The sequence below is a fragment of the Bubalus kerabau genome, chromosome 16, assembly GCF_029407905.1.
Source record: "Bubalus kerabau isolate K-KA32 ecotype Philippines breed swamp buffalo chromosome 16, PCC_UOA_SB_1v2, whole genome shotgun sequence".
Taxonomy (NCBI): domain Eukaryota; kingdom Metazoa; phylum Chordata; class Mammalia; order Artiodactyla; family Bovidae; genus Bubalus; species Bubalus kerabau.
In genome coordinates, this window is record NC_073639.1 from 75608516 (window position 1) to 75621707 (window position 13192).

The 13192-nt window shown below is 62.5% G+C and overlaps 1 protein-coding gene across 1 annotated transcript; it reads left to right on the forward strand.

Moving 5' to 3' along the window:
• The first annotated feature begins 24 nt into the window (after positions 1 to 24).
• On the forward strand, positions 25 to 7455 carry SUSD2 (sushi domain containing 2). Its single transcript, XM_055549776.1, has 15 exons — positions 25 to 131; positions 1816 to 2026; positions 2203 to 2354; positions 2784 to 2951; positions 3390 to 3564; positions 3796 to 3997; positions 4208 to 4293; positions 4407 to 4675; positions 4749 to 4892; positions 4990 to 5148; positions 5454 to 5702; positions 5813 to 6085; positions 6217 to 6393; positions 6620 to 6722; positions 6853 to 7455. The coding sequence occupies exons 1-15, from the start codon at positions 56 to 58 to the stop codon at positions 6875 to 6877; spliced, it is 2469 nt and encodes an 822-aa protein (XP_055405751.1). The 5' UTR covers positions 25 to 55; the 3' UTR covers positions 6878 to 7455.
• Positions 7456 to 13192: the final 5737 nt, after the last annotated feature.

Consider the following 13192-nt stretch of genomic DNA (forward strand, 5'->3'; position numbering starts at 1 on the left):
TTTGACCCGCCACCTCCCGGCCCCTGCTGCGCTGTCTGCAGACGCGGGCCGCACCATGAAGCCGTCCCTGCTGACCTGGGCCCTGCTGCTGCTGGCGACTCTCCCCGGCCTGGGCCTCCGGCCTGCTGCAGGTATGCCCCTGCCCTGCCCTTCCGTCCCCCTGTCTGCCCGCTGCAGTCAGACCCAGCGCAGAATCTCCCTGGGCTCAGACTCTTGTCCATCCATCTGGCTGTGACCACACTGGGGTTGATGCCGTTCAGTCGTGTCTGACTCTTTGCAACCCAATGCGCGGCAGCGTGCCAGGCTTCCCCGTCCTTCAGCATCTCCTGGAGTTTGCTCAGATTCATGTCCATCCTGGGGGGTGCTAAGAAGAAGAAGAAATTCTGGGGAGCCAAGGGCCAAGGGGCTGCTGATTGGGATTGGGGTGGGGGTGTTCTGGGCTATGCCTACTCTAAGCTAGCTGGGAGCCAGAAGGCGGGCCGCGGGCTGGGAGGGAGGTCGCCAGGGAGGGTGAGCACAGCCAAGCCCTTGGACTGAGTGAGACCCGAGCCCTGATGGAGGAGCCCTCAGCCCCACTGGGCCCCCTGGCCAGCTGGAGGCAGGACAGTGGGTCTCTCTCAGGGTGGGCTGAGCCCGAGGAAGTCCTGGGAAAGGCCCTGGACTCCGGAGCCAGGCCCCTGACCCCCGCCAGGCCGGGCCAGACTGGTTTTCACCCGTTCCCCAACCCCCTCCCGGCCAGCTTCCCATCCTAGGACATCCCCCTGCCGCTTATCTTACTTGGGGCTTCACTCAGCCTCCTGCCCCACCCCTCAGGCCATCACAGCCTCGGTCAATAAATATTTATTGACGCTCCTGAGTGCCAGGCCCGGCACCGCGTGAGGCAGGCCCGCAGTGGTGGCTCAGGCCCAGGCTTGGCCCTTGACCAGCCCCAGGGTGGGGGTGGGGGAGGCTGGGACGGGCCAGATGGGACAGGGGCCTGCACCATCCCCCGGTCTCCACCCTCCAAGCTGCGTGGCCAGGCCAGCCCCAGTGGGTCGGCTCCCCACAGCACCCCCCCACCAAACTGCCCTCTCCCCTCTCCTGGCCTGGCCGAGTCCTCTGCCGGAACTGTCCCCTAAAAGGAGGGGAGTACCCCTCGCCTTCTCCCCCCGAGGGTGGGGCAGGCTCCCTTCAGGACCTTAACCCGTGGTGGGCAAGCCTGCAATGCCCAGCAGAGAGATGGGACAAGTTCAGCCCGGCACCAGCCCCTAGTGGGCCTCCAAGGGGACTCTTGGCAGCCACATCCCCAGACCCCAGGCCGGGTGAGCCGGGGGGGTCCTTCTCTAGGCTGCCGGTCCACTGATGCTTTAGGGAGTGGAGGCGGCTCCCCGGCCCATGTGGGAGGCGGTCAGGCACGTGTGGCCATCAAGCACACCGACTTGGTTGCTGAGAGTCAGTCTACCCGGGGAGGGAGGCGGAGAAGGAAACGGCAACCCACTCCAGTACTCTCGCCTGGAAAATCCCATGGATGGAGGAGCCTAGTGGGCTATATAGTCCACGCGGTTGCAAAGAGTTGGACACGACTGAGTGATTTCACATGTCCCCAGATCTCCCCCGATTCCAGCCAGTCATTCAGGCCGACGAACTAAGAATTAACCGCCAGCAGCCCCCCTACCCCGCCGCCCCCTACTCCGAGCCCTGCGGGTTTCCGCTGTGTCCCTGTGGTGGTCAGCGCCATTCCAGGCCAGCTTTCTCCTGGGGCTACTTGTAAGGGACTCCCGGGGACAGCGAGGCGGGCGCCCTGTGCGACATGGCCCTCCACGCCCTCTACTTCAGGTGCCCAGCTGAGCTGCTCCCAGCGCTGCGGAGACCAGAGTGGGCCATGTTCCTGCCACCCGACCTGCTTTGGCCTGGCCAGCTGCTGTGTGGACATCCGGGATTTCTGCCTGGAGATCTCGCCCTACTCTGGCTCCATGATGGGGGGCAAGGACTTTGTGGTCCGGCATCTCAACTGGTCCAACCCCGGCACTGACAGCGTGATCTGCAGGTGGGAGGCCCCCGAGGGGGCACGCTGGGGCCCAGACCCCCTGGTGGGCTGGGTGGGGGCCCCAGGACTGAGGGCTGGGGCTGCTGGCCCGATGTGTTCCCTAAGAGGAGGCTGGGAGCCTCGGAGAGGGTCGGCCCCCGCAGGCCCAGCCTGTCCACCCTCTCCACCCCTCGCAGCTTTAAGGAGAGCATCCAGACCCATGGCTATGTGGACGCCTCGGGCCGAGTGCACTGCGTGTCACCCCTGCTCTACGAGTCTGGCCGCATCCCGTTCGCGCTCTCCATGAACAATGGCCGCTCCTTCCCGCGCTCGGGCACCTGGCTCTCTGGTGAGCCCTGATGGTGACGGCTGGATGGCGGGGGAGGAGGGCACCGGGCTGCACCCTCCCGGGCCCGGTGCCCTCACAGGGACTCTCCTGGGTGATAATCTGGTCGAACCGGTCACTCTGGAGGCCTGCCCCGGGTGTGGGCTCCCCAGACTCCTTTCTCCACCCGCTGGCATCCACATGGGGGTTCCAGCCCAGAGGGAGGAGGACTGTGGGGGGGTCGGCTCTGGCCAGGGGAGGGGAGGAGCCAGCCCGGGGGCAAAGATCAGGGCCCCTCCTCTCCCAGCCCCTGACCTTTCCTACTACAAGGGCACCATGGCTCCCGAGGGACTGCCTTGGGACGTCCCCACAGCTCAGAGAGCCCCGGACCTCCTCCCTTGGATGCCCCTGGGCCCCAGGCCTTCCCTCAGCTCACCTCCCGCCCCCTCCCAGTGCACCCAAGTAAAGTGTCGGACTCCGAGAAGAGCCAGCTGGTGAATGAGACCCGCTGGCAGTACTACGGCACTCCTGGCACGCAGGGCAACCTCACCCTGACCTGGAACACCTCGGCCCTGCCCTCGGACACCGTCACCATCGAGCTGTGGGGCTACGAGGAGACGGGTGAGGCTGGCAGGGGTCGAGCCCCTGACCCCCGCCGGGAGCCTGGAGCTCACGGACATGGGAGAAAGGAGATTCCAGGTGGGGGGAATCCAGCCAGGGATTTCGAGCCGGAAGGTGTTGGCAGGAGAGGGCAACTGGCTCGAGCGGCACAGGGAGGAGTGGCCGCCTGGGTACCAGGGCTGGAGGGGGGCTGGAGGAGGTGCAGACGTTCGCAGCTCCTGGATACATGGCTTGTCCTGGAAATAGGAAAGACGTGCCCCGCCCCATCCTCGGAGCCCCTGGAGGACTAGCAGGCCTTGGCCTGGCTCCCTCCCCCAGCAGGGCAGGCCCTCGTGTGGGGGCCATCTGTCTGTGGCACCCACCTCCACCTGCGCCCCCGGGTTTCCTGGGTCAGGCCCCGGGGCTGATGAGGCCTTCTCCCCCTGCCAACCCCCTCAGGGAAGCCGTATTCCCAGCAGTGGGCAGCAGCGTGGTCATACCTGTATTCCTTGGCTACCAACATCCACAACTCCGGTTCCTTCACCTTCACGCCGAAACCTGCCCCGCAGAACTTCCAGAGATGGGAAGTGGGTTCCCTCCGCATCGTGGACAGCAGACACCGCGCAGGGGAGCCGTAAGGACCGCCCAGGAGGACGAGCCCAGGGCCTGTCTGCTGCCCTACGGGCGGGGGCGGGGTGCAGGCCAGGGCCTGTCTGCTGCCCTACAGAGGTGGTGGGGGAGGGGAGGTGCGGGGCCAGGGCCTGTCTGTCTGCTGCCCTATGGGGGGGGGGGAGGGGAGGGCGGCGGGGCGGGGCCAGGGCTGGGGCAGGGAGGGCAGCCCCCAGCGTGCGTGCGTCCCCCACAGGGATGTGCAAGCGATCTGGAGCAACGAGCACGCGCTGGCCTGGCACCTGGGTGAAGACTTCCGGATGGACCCTGTGGCCTGGGCCCGAAACCAGTGCCTGGCCTGGGAGGAGCTGGAGGACCAGCTGCCCACATTCCTGGAGGAGCTGCCCGACTGCCCCTGCACCCTGGCCCAGGCCCGGGCTGACTCCGGCCGCTTCCACGTGAGCCCCCCAGCCCAGACAGGGACCGGGAGTGGGCGAGGGGCAGGCTAGGGCCGGCTGCCCCCACCAGCAAGGGCCACGCTACTCGAGGCATCACAGGGAGGGGAGGGGGAGGCCTGGGAGGTGAGGCTGGGGGTCTGAGGCCCCGGAGGGGTAGGGGACGGTGGAGCCCCGAGCCCGTGCAGGTGACAGCCGCCAGCCCCTCTGCAGACAGACTACGGCTGTGACCTGGAGCAGGGCAGCGTGTGCACCTACCACCCAGGCGCTGTGCACTGCGTGCGCTCGGTGCAAGCCAGGTGAGCCGGAGATGGAGGGGCGGGGCGCGGGAGGGGCGGGGCGCGGGAGGGGCGGGGCCGGACCCAGGGCGGGGCCGGACCCAGGGCGGTCCTGACCCTGTCTGTGCCCGCAGCCCCCGGTACTACTCCGGCCAGCAGTGCTGCTACACTGCGGACGGCACGCAGCTCCTGACGGCTGACTCCACCGGGGGCAGCACCCCGGACCGCGGCCACGACTGGGGCTCACCCCCCTACCGCGTGCCGCCCCGCGTGCCGGGCCTCTCCCACTGGATCTACGACGTCATCAGCTTCTACCACTGCTGCCTCTGGGCGCCTGAGTGCTTCCGCTACATGAACAGGCGGCCCTCCAGCGACTGCCGCAGCTACCGGCCCCCGCGCCTGGGTGGGTGCTGGGCTGGGCGGGCGCTGGCCAGGGCAGAGGCAGGACAGCCCGCCTCACCTTCCGATTCCCCCAGCCTCCGCTTTCGGGGACCCACACTTCGTCACTTTCGACGGCACCAACTTCACATTCAACGGCCGTGGCGAGTACGCGCTGCTGGAGGCAGCGCTGACCGACTTGCGGGTGCAGGCGCGGACCCAGACCAGGGTGACGCCCGAGGGTGAGGCCGGGCCTCGGGGGCTCTGGGGGGCACAGGGTCATCCCTGGGGAGGGGGAGTCTGAGGCCGGTGGACCCCATTTTGCACCCATCATCCCAGGCTCTCAGGACCGAGGCACGGGGCTGACTGCGGTGGCCGTCCAGGAGGCCAACTCAGACGTGGTAGAGGTCCGGCTGGGGGACGGGGCGGGGGTCCTGCAGGTGCTGCTGAACCAGGAGGTGCTCAGCTTTGCAGAGCAGCGCTGGATGGACCTGAAGGGTGAGTGGGACGGTGGGGGCCCCATCTGGGGGTCCTGGCAGGAAGGGAAGGGGGCGCAGGGTGGAGTCAGGGTGTGAGGGCCGACAGCCAGTCCCCTCCTCACAGGACCCTGGTGTGGGAGCTCCCTTCAGGGCCTGGGCACTCAGACCCGCCACCCAGGGTGGGGGAGTGTCAAGGTAGGCTGGGCCCTGGGGACTCCCTCCTGGCCCTGAAGCCCACGGTGCTAGCCCACGCGTCCCAGGGCTGCGGGGTCACAGCACAGCGCCCACAGGGGTGACCCTGACCCCACCTCCACGTGTGCCCAGGCATGTTCCTGTCGGTAGCCGCTGGGAACAGAGTATCAGTCATGCTGGCGTCAGAGGCCGGCCTGGAGATCAGCCTCCAAGGGCCGTTCCTGAGTGTGGCGGTCCTGCTGCCTGAGAAGTTCCTGACCCACACGCGGGGCCTCCTCGGGACGTTCAACAACGACCCAGCCGACGACTTCACCCTGCGCAGCGGGGAGGTCCTGCCGCCCAGCGCCAGTTCTCGAGAACTGTTCCGGTTCGGGGCTGACTGTAAGAGGCCACAGGCAGGAGCGCAGGGGGCACGGCCCTGGAAGGGCTCGGTGGAGGTGCGGGGAGCCCCCAGACCCTCCTACCGGCCAGGTCTGCTGCTGTCTTCCCAGGGGCCGTGCCGAATGCCTCCTCCCTGCTCACCTACGACTCCAAGTTCCTGGTGGAAAACTTCAAGGAACGGCCTAAGCATGACCCCACTTTCCTGCCCCTCTTCCCCGAGGAAAGCTCCGCGAGCCCCAGCCAGGCGAGTGCGGCAGCTGACCTGTGTGGGGACGACAGTTTCTGCAAATTCGACGTGGCGGCTACCGGGAGCCTGAGCGTGGGCAACGCCTCGCGAGTGGCCCACATGCAGCACCGGCTTCGCGTGCAGAGCCTGCAGCCCGGTGAGCGGGGCGGGGTGGGGGGGAAGGCGCGGGCGAGGGGGAGGGCGCCTGGCGCTGGGACACGGCCCCCCAGGCTGGTGGCAGCGGGCAGCGAGCTCAGGTCCGATGTCTGTGCCCCGCCCCTACCCCAGTGGTGTCCTGCGGCTGGCTGGCCCCGCCTGCCAACGGACACAAGCAGGGCGAGAGGTACCTAGTGGGTTCCACCGTCCGCTTCCGCTGCAACAACGGCTACAGCCTGGCTGGGGCAGATGCCAGCACCTGCCAGGCTGACGGCACCTGGTCCTGGCCCACCCCCACGTGCCAGCCAGGTGAGAACACCCCGCCCACCAGAAGCCCCGCCCACAAGCCCTTGCCCTACCCGCACTGCCTAGCCCCGCCCATCAGTCGGCCTAGCCCCTCCCACCGGCCCCTGGCCTGCCCACGCACACTGCCCCGCCCCGCCCACGCGCCAGCACCCTAAGTCCGCCCCACGCGCGCATGTGCGCACGCCTACACCTGGTTGCTAGGCGCACTCACAGCCCACCACCTCTCCAGGACGGAGCTACGCGGTGCTGCTGGGCATCATCTTTGGAGGCCTGGGGCTGGTGGCCCTGGTTGGGCTTGGCTACTGGCTCCTACGCCGCAGGAAGAGCAACACGTGAGACCCCTCTCTCCCAGGCCCGGTCCAATCCTCCTCGGTTCTCCTGGGCCCGCCCCCGCACCCCCACCCCCACCCCGGGGCGCGCGTGGGTCCACTGTGCCCGCACTAGACCGCAACTCTGTTGCAGGGCCGTCTGGGGTTCACAGCCCTGAGCGAAGCACACTTGGCCAGTGGCACGAGATGCACGGGGCCTCCCCGAGGCCAAAGCCCAGCCTCCCAAACTTCCAAGAACCTGCACCCCAGTACTTGAATACTCGGGTTCCTAGCGCCAGACACGTGCAACCTGGACACCTGGTACCTGAGCTTTTCAAGCCAAGTGCCCTGCTCTGTCACCGAAGACCCGAACCCCGAACTGTAACCGGGGAGCTCCCGTGGCTCTGTTCCCTGCATACCCCAAACCCTAGTTCTCCAGGCCCTGGGCTCCGTACCCTTGAATCCTGAGGCCTGTCTCCCGAACCCTGACATGCCAGCACCTGATGTGTAAAGGCCAGTACCTCAGATCCCGTGCCCGCGCCCCTGACCCCCAGTGTGAGCCTGCTGACCCAGCAATGAGCCCCAGGGCCGAGCTGCCTTGATTCCCAGGCCCTGGGCCTGGCTGCCCGAGACTGTGGCTGGGTCCAGCCTTGGGCGTGGACCTTCTAAGCTCCAGTCTTGTAACTCCAAGTCTTACGGAACGTCTCCTGACAGACTCCTTGCCTGTGGAGGCAGAAAACAAGCTCTGGTGCCCCTCTGTGGTGTCGATGCTCGTGGCATGCCTTATCCCCGGAGTTCAGTGGTCGCCCTGGGCGGTGCACGGCACCGAGAGTGACCGGCCTGTCCCCAGACTCCGACTGTCCGTTTGTAAAGTGGGGTCTAGAACAGTGACTGTGTCATGGGAGCGGGTGTGCATGGGGTGCTACGCTGGGCACCCAGCTCTAGCCCAGCCCCAGAGGCAGTGTGGTAGCGCCATGCCCAGCTGGTCCAGGCCCCTGGACCCTTTGCCCAGGACTGTCTGGAGGCGAGTGTACAGGACCCAGGCCTCTCGTGAGGGTACTGAATGGGCGCTCTGGGGGGCCTGGGTAGGATGGTGCTGGGTTTCCCTCAGAGGTCTCAGATGGGGAAGTGCCGGGGCTTGTGGGTTGGAGGTGGGTGCTTGCTGCCTGCTGCCCAGGGCTGGTGGCTCTGCCTGAGAGGAGCGAGGGTCAGGGAGCAGCCTGGAGACACCTGGGGCCCTGGGTAGGGGGCCCTGAGCAGAGCCTTCTCACAGCCGCGCTGAGTGGCCACGTGGGGGCAGCAGAGGGTAAGAATTGCGGAGGTGGACGCTACCGGGGACCCAGGCCACCAGGGAGGGCCGGGCAAGTGCCCCAGCAGGCTTGTAGTCACCGCCTCGGCCAAGGTTCATGCAGGCCCACCTGGGGTGGGGGACGCCTCGAATCCCCAGTCTTGGAAGTTGTACAGGTTACCCGAGGTCCAGCAGGCACTGACCTCCCTACCTCCTCAGCCCTGCCTTTGGCAGAGGGTCCTGGGCAGAGAGGCCCGGGCTGGGAGGGGGGCGGGCAGCAGGTCCCCCTGCCGGGAGTCCGAGGGTGCTGCGTGTGGCGGGGCGTGTTTCAGAGAACAGGGCAAAGGTGGGAGGGTCCTGGGGGTGGTGCCCATGCAGTGCCTGTCCTTCCAGACCCCACCTGGCATCTCCCCACCCCTGGCTTCCAGCTCAGGACAGGGGGGCTGAGTGCCCACTCCTTGGCCCCTGGGCAGGTACTTTCCTCCCTGGGGATGAGGTCAGGCTGGGCTGGCCCCCACCAGCCCAAGCCCCGCACCTCCCTGGCAGGGCCAGGCTGGGCACTTGTGGGTGAGCAACGTGGGGGCGGCAGCTGAGGCCTGAGAGGGAAGCCTGGCCTCCTCCTGGCTCCCCACCCCACCCCGTCCCTCTGGCCCTGGAGCCACCCCCCACCCCCACCCTGGGCAGGAGAAGGGATCCATTGTGGCCCTGGCCCCAGACGTCAGGCTTTCCCAGTGCCAGGGGCCGACCAGCCTGGGAAGCCCCAACACCTGGCAGAGGTTTTCCTGGGGCCCTGAGAGAGTTGGGGTGCGGCCAGGCCTGTGTGAGGCTGCAGGGTCCCAGGGCTGGGCACAGGGCCCCTGGAAACATCAGTGGCAGGGACCCTGGCCTCAGAGAGGTGTCCTCCCCAAACTGTAGCCCCAGGGCATGACAGCCCCAGAGCCCATTGCGGGGGGAGGGGAGGAGGCCACAGAGCCACGTGAGGGCCTGGGCCTCAGCAGCAAAGGCCCCTGACACCCCCAGCCTCCCGAGGAAGGAGTACTCACATCCCCTCCAGCTTCCCCCTCGGGTCTCCTGTTGGCTGAAGTCCGGGCAGGGACCCCTCGGGCTGGCTGCTTCCTCCCACAGAGCCCCAGGTGACCCAGTGCCCTCCCCGGGCCAGGCCCTTGCTGGGAGACCCCCGTCCCCGTGGCGTGTCCTGCTCGGGAGGAAGGGGTGACCAGGCCCTGCACTGTGGGGGCGGGCGGCGCTTCCTGGGGGAGTCCGCCTCTGGACAGAGGACGGAAGCCATTTATCTGAGTAGGGGCTCAGCAACCTCCAGTGGCCTGTGGCCCTGGAGCAGTCACGTTGCTGCCTGCCAGCAGAAGCAGGTGGGGAGCTTTCTAGGCTGGCCATAACGCCTCCCCAGGCAAACCCCTCCACCCGCCCTCTCCCCTGCTCCCGTGGACTAGAAGCCATGCCAACCTGGGTGCCCAGCGTGTGGAAGGGGCCCTTGCCCCCACCTCTTCAACGCGTCCAGTCCTGCTGTGGGAACAAAACATAAACGTGCCTGTGAGTACGCCGTGCACGTTTGGGTCTTGCGCTGCAGCAGTTGGTCCTGTGCACCAGGCCCGGAGGCGAGAAAGATGACCTTACATTTGTCAGCAGCGTTGAAGACACACACTGTGTGCGCAAGGCTTTAAATCGTTCAGATGGACCCTCCAGTGTTCACAGCGGCAGAGTCATTCACGACAGCCAGAGGCGGAGGCAGCTTAAGGGTCCATCAGCAGATAGATGGGTGAACAGATGCGGCGTGTCTGTACCACGGGATACCGCTGGGTCATACAGGAAGGAAACTCACACGGGCTTCAGCGTGGATGAACCTTGAGGCCGTTGTGCTGAGTGCAATAGCCAGACACAGAAGGACAACCACTGTCTGACCCCACGCACGTGAGGGCCCCGGGGCCAATTCGCAGAGACAAAGGGTGCAATAGAGATCGCCAGGGCCTGGGGACAGGGAATGGGGAGCCGTCGTTTCTGGCCAGCTCCCCGACCCGCGCCCCAGCAGTGAAGGCGCCGAATCCTAACCGCTAGACCACCAGGGGACTCCGCAGAGCCGGAGGGCTTCAGTTTGGGAAGAGCAAAACTCGAGCTGGGTGGTGATGTTTGTGCAACCGGGTGAATGTACTCGGCACCGCCGAGCGGGACCCTGAGCAGTGGTCAAGACGGTCCGCTTTCTGTCCTGTGTATTTCGCTGCTGCTCTTTAGTTGCTAAGTCACGTCAGACTCTTTGGTGACCCCCATGGACTGCAGCCCACCAGGCTCCGCTGCCCATGGGGTTCTCCAGGCAAGAGTACTGAGGTGGCTTGCCATTTCCTCCTCCAGGGGGTCTTCCCCGACCCAGGGATGGAAACCCGTATCTCCTGCATTGGCGGGCAGATTCTTTACCACTGAGCCACCAGGGAAGCCCCACTTGTATTTTACTACAATTAAAAATCTTAAAACCCAAACGGAAGGATTTCCTTACCACTCAGTCCCCAGGCGGCAGACCTTGAGCCGCACTCAGGATCTTGTTTCTTCAGAACACTGCTGTTCTTTGTAAGTTCATTGCTGTTTTTTCTTTTACACTTGGGGCCTTCTGCGTCCTCTTTGCCCCTCCTAGTCGCCGAGCTGCTCTGTGGGCTCCTATAAAGGCGTTGTGGCGTTCGATTTTATGATGAGATGCATCTGGAGCGATGTCTGTGCCGTGTGTGAGGCAGGTCAGGACACACCTGTCTCACGTGGATATCTGATGGACTTGGCACTGTCTTTTGAAACAGTCCCTTCCGCACTGCACCGCTGTGTCTCCTCTGTCAGAGGTCAGCTTTATTACCGTACTGGTGCCAGATGGCCTCAGTCACCGTAGCTGGCTCCCGACCTCTGGTGATGTGCGTCCTCTGTTATGCTCTTCCTTAAGACCGACTGCAGTGTGGGAGACTTGGGTTTGATCCCTGGGTTGGGAAGATTCCCTGGAGAAGGGAAAGGCACCCACTCCAGTATTCTGGCCTGGAGAACTCCATGGACTGAATAGTGCAGGGGGGGGGTCACAAAGAGTCGGACACGACTGAACGACTTTCACTTTCACTCAGGACTGCCTGGGCTAGTCCTAGTTCTTGGTGTTTCCACATGAATTTCAATATCAATTTACACACACTCACAAACACACACAAACAGACCCCCCCCCGGAAAAAGTGAGGACTTTTGTTAGAATTGTATCAGATTTACGGGTGGATGTGGGGAGAATTGGTCTCTTCACTGTCCTGACTCTTTTAGTCCGTGAACATAGTACAAGCTTCCATTTATTCAAGTCTTCTTCACATCCTGCAGTTATAGTTTGCAGCCTTGGTCAACGTAGGGGTCTTGAATACCTGTCTCTTTTACTTCTAGGCTTGGATTTTTTAAAATGCTATCATAAGTGATTTCAGTCCAAAAAGAAATGTTTTCCGTTTGGGAGGGATCCGTAGAGATAGCGGTGATCTTTGCGTGTTTCCCTGGCTCCAGCAGCCTTGCGCATGTCACTGGGGTTTCTCTCGCTTCCCTGTTAAGCACCTGCACACACGGACGGCTTCGTGTCCTCCTTGCCAGCTCTTTCTCCTTCTGTTTGTCTTTCTCACCTGACTGCCTGGGCAAGGACTTCTCTTTCCGTGTGGAAAGGAAACAGTGAAAGCCAGCAAACGCCGTGTGTCCTTCTCAAGAGAAGCTGGCCTCGGTCTCAAAAGGAAGGCTGTCAGGTTTCGCCGTGACGTATGGCGTCCAGTAGGGCTTCGTAGACGCCATTTACCAGATTCAGGAAGTTTCCTTCCGTTCCTAGTTCCTGTGAGTTTTAATCCTCAGTGGAGTTGGCAAGTGTTGCCAGATGCTTTTCTGCATTTGTTGAGAGGGTGAATGTTTTTTCCTCTTTATTCTGTTAGTGCGTTAACACAGGGAATTGCATCGCTTGAGTGTTTGCTTTTGTTTGCTTGGCCGTGTTGCCGGGTTTGTGGGATCTTAGTTCCCAGGCCAGGGATTGAACTCAGGCCCTTGGCGGTCCTAACCACTAGACTGCCAGGGAGTTCCCAGAATTGCTTGATTTTGTAATGTTCAACCAATCACGCATTCCCAGAACAAACCCAAATTGATGGTGGTGAATTCATATATCATTTAGGAATTTTTCATCTCTGTGAGTGAATGAAATCACCCTGTACTTTTCCTTCATGAAATGTCCTCGTCGAGTTTTGTTCTCAGGATTCTGCTGGCCTCATTAAAAGTTGGGCAATATTTTCTCTGTTCTGGGGAAGTTTGTGTAAGACTGTATTTTTTCCCTGCTATCAGTGTTTGGACGCATTCAAAGATGAATCCTTTGGGCTGCAGCTGTTTGCTTTGTGGGATCTGGTTGTTGTTTTAATTGGCACGTTTATCAGTGAGGTTGAACAACTGTATACACTGAAATAGCCATTTGCAGTTCTCCTCCCAGGGTCTCATGAGTCACATCCGTGTGCGTCTTTCTAATGGATTCTTGGTCTTTGCTATTAAATATTTAAGTATTTAAATATTAAAGAAACCAGGCTCAGGTCATGTTATGTATTGAAACTATCTTTCCCCAAGGTTGTCATTGGTCTTTTAAAATATTTTCCACATCAGAATTTTAAATTTCCTTGGGTTCAGATCTATTCTCCTTTGAAAACAGTTTTGGCCATGCTGCTCGCTGCTCGGTGGGTGGGATCTTAGTTTCCTGACCGGGGATCGGACCCCACCCCCCGCATTAGAAGTGCAGAGTCCTAACCGCTGGACCAACAGTGAAGTCCTAGTTAACCCTTTCTTTCTTTTTTTTAAAAAAAATCTTTTTATTTGTGAGTTCCAGGTGACCAGTGAAGGGACTCAGCCACACACACACACACACACACACACACACACACACACACACATATAAACATCCCGCCCCCAAATCTCCTCCCATCCAGGCGGCCACGTGGTACTGAGCAGGGTTCTGTGCTCTGTGCAGCAGGTCCTTTCCGGTTATCCATTTCAAATACAACAGTGTGTACACGCCCATCTCAATCTCCCCAGCCTCCTTTTAAAAAAAACCAACAACATGGCTTCTTGATTTTATGTCATGCCCAGTAAAGGACTTCCCTACTCAAAGATCATAAATAGAACATTCTCCCATTTTCTTACGATATCTGTATGGTGTTTTCGGGGGGTAGTTTCATTT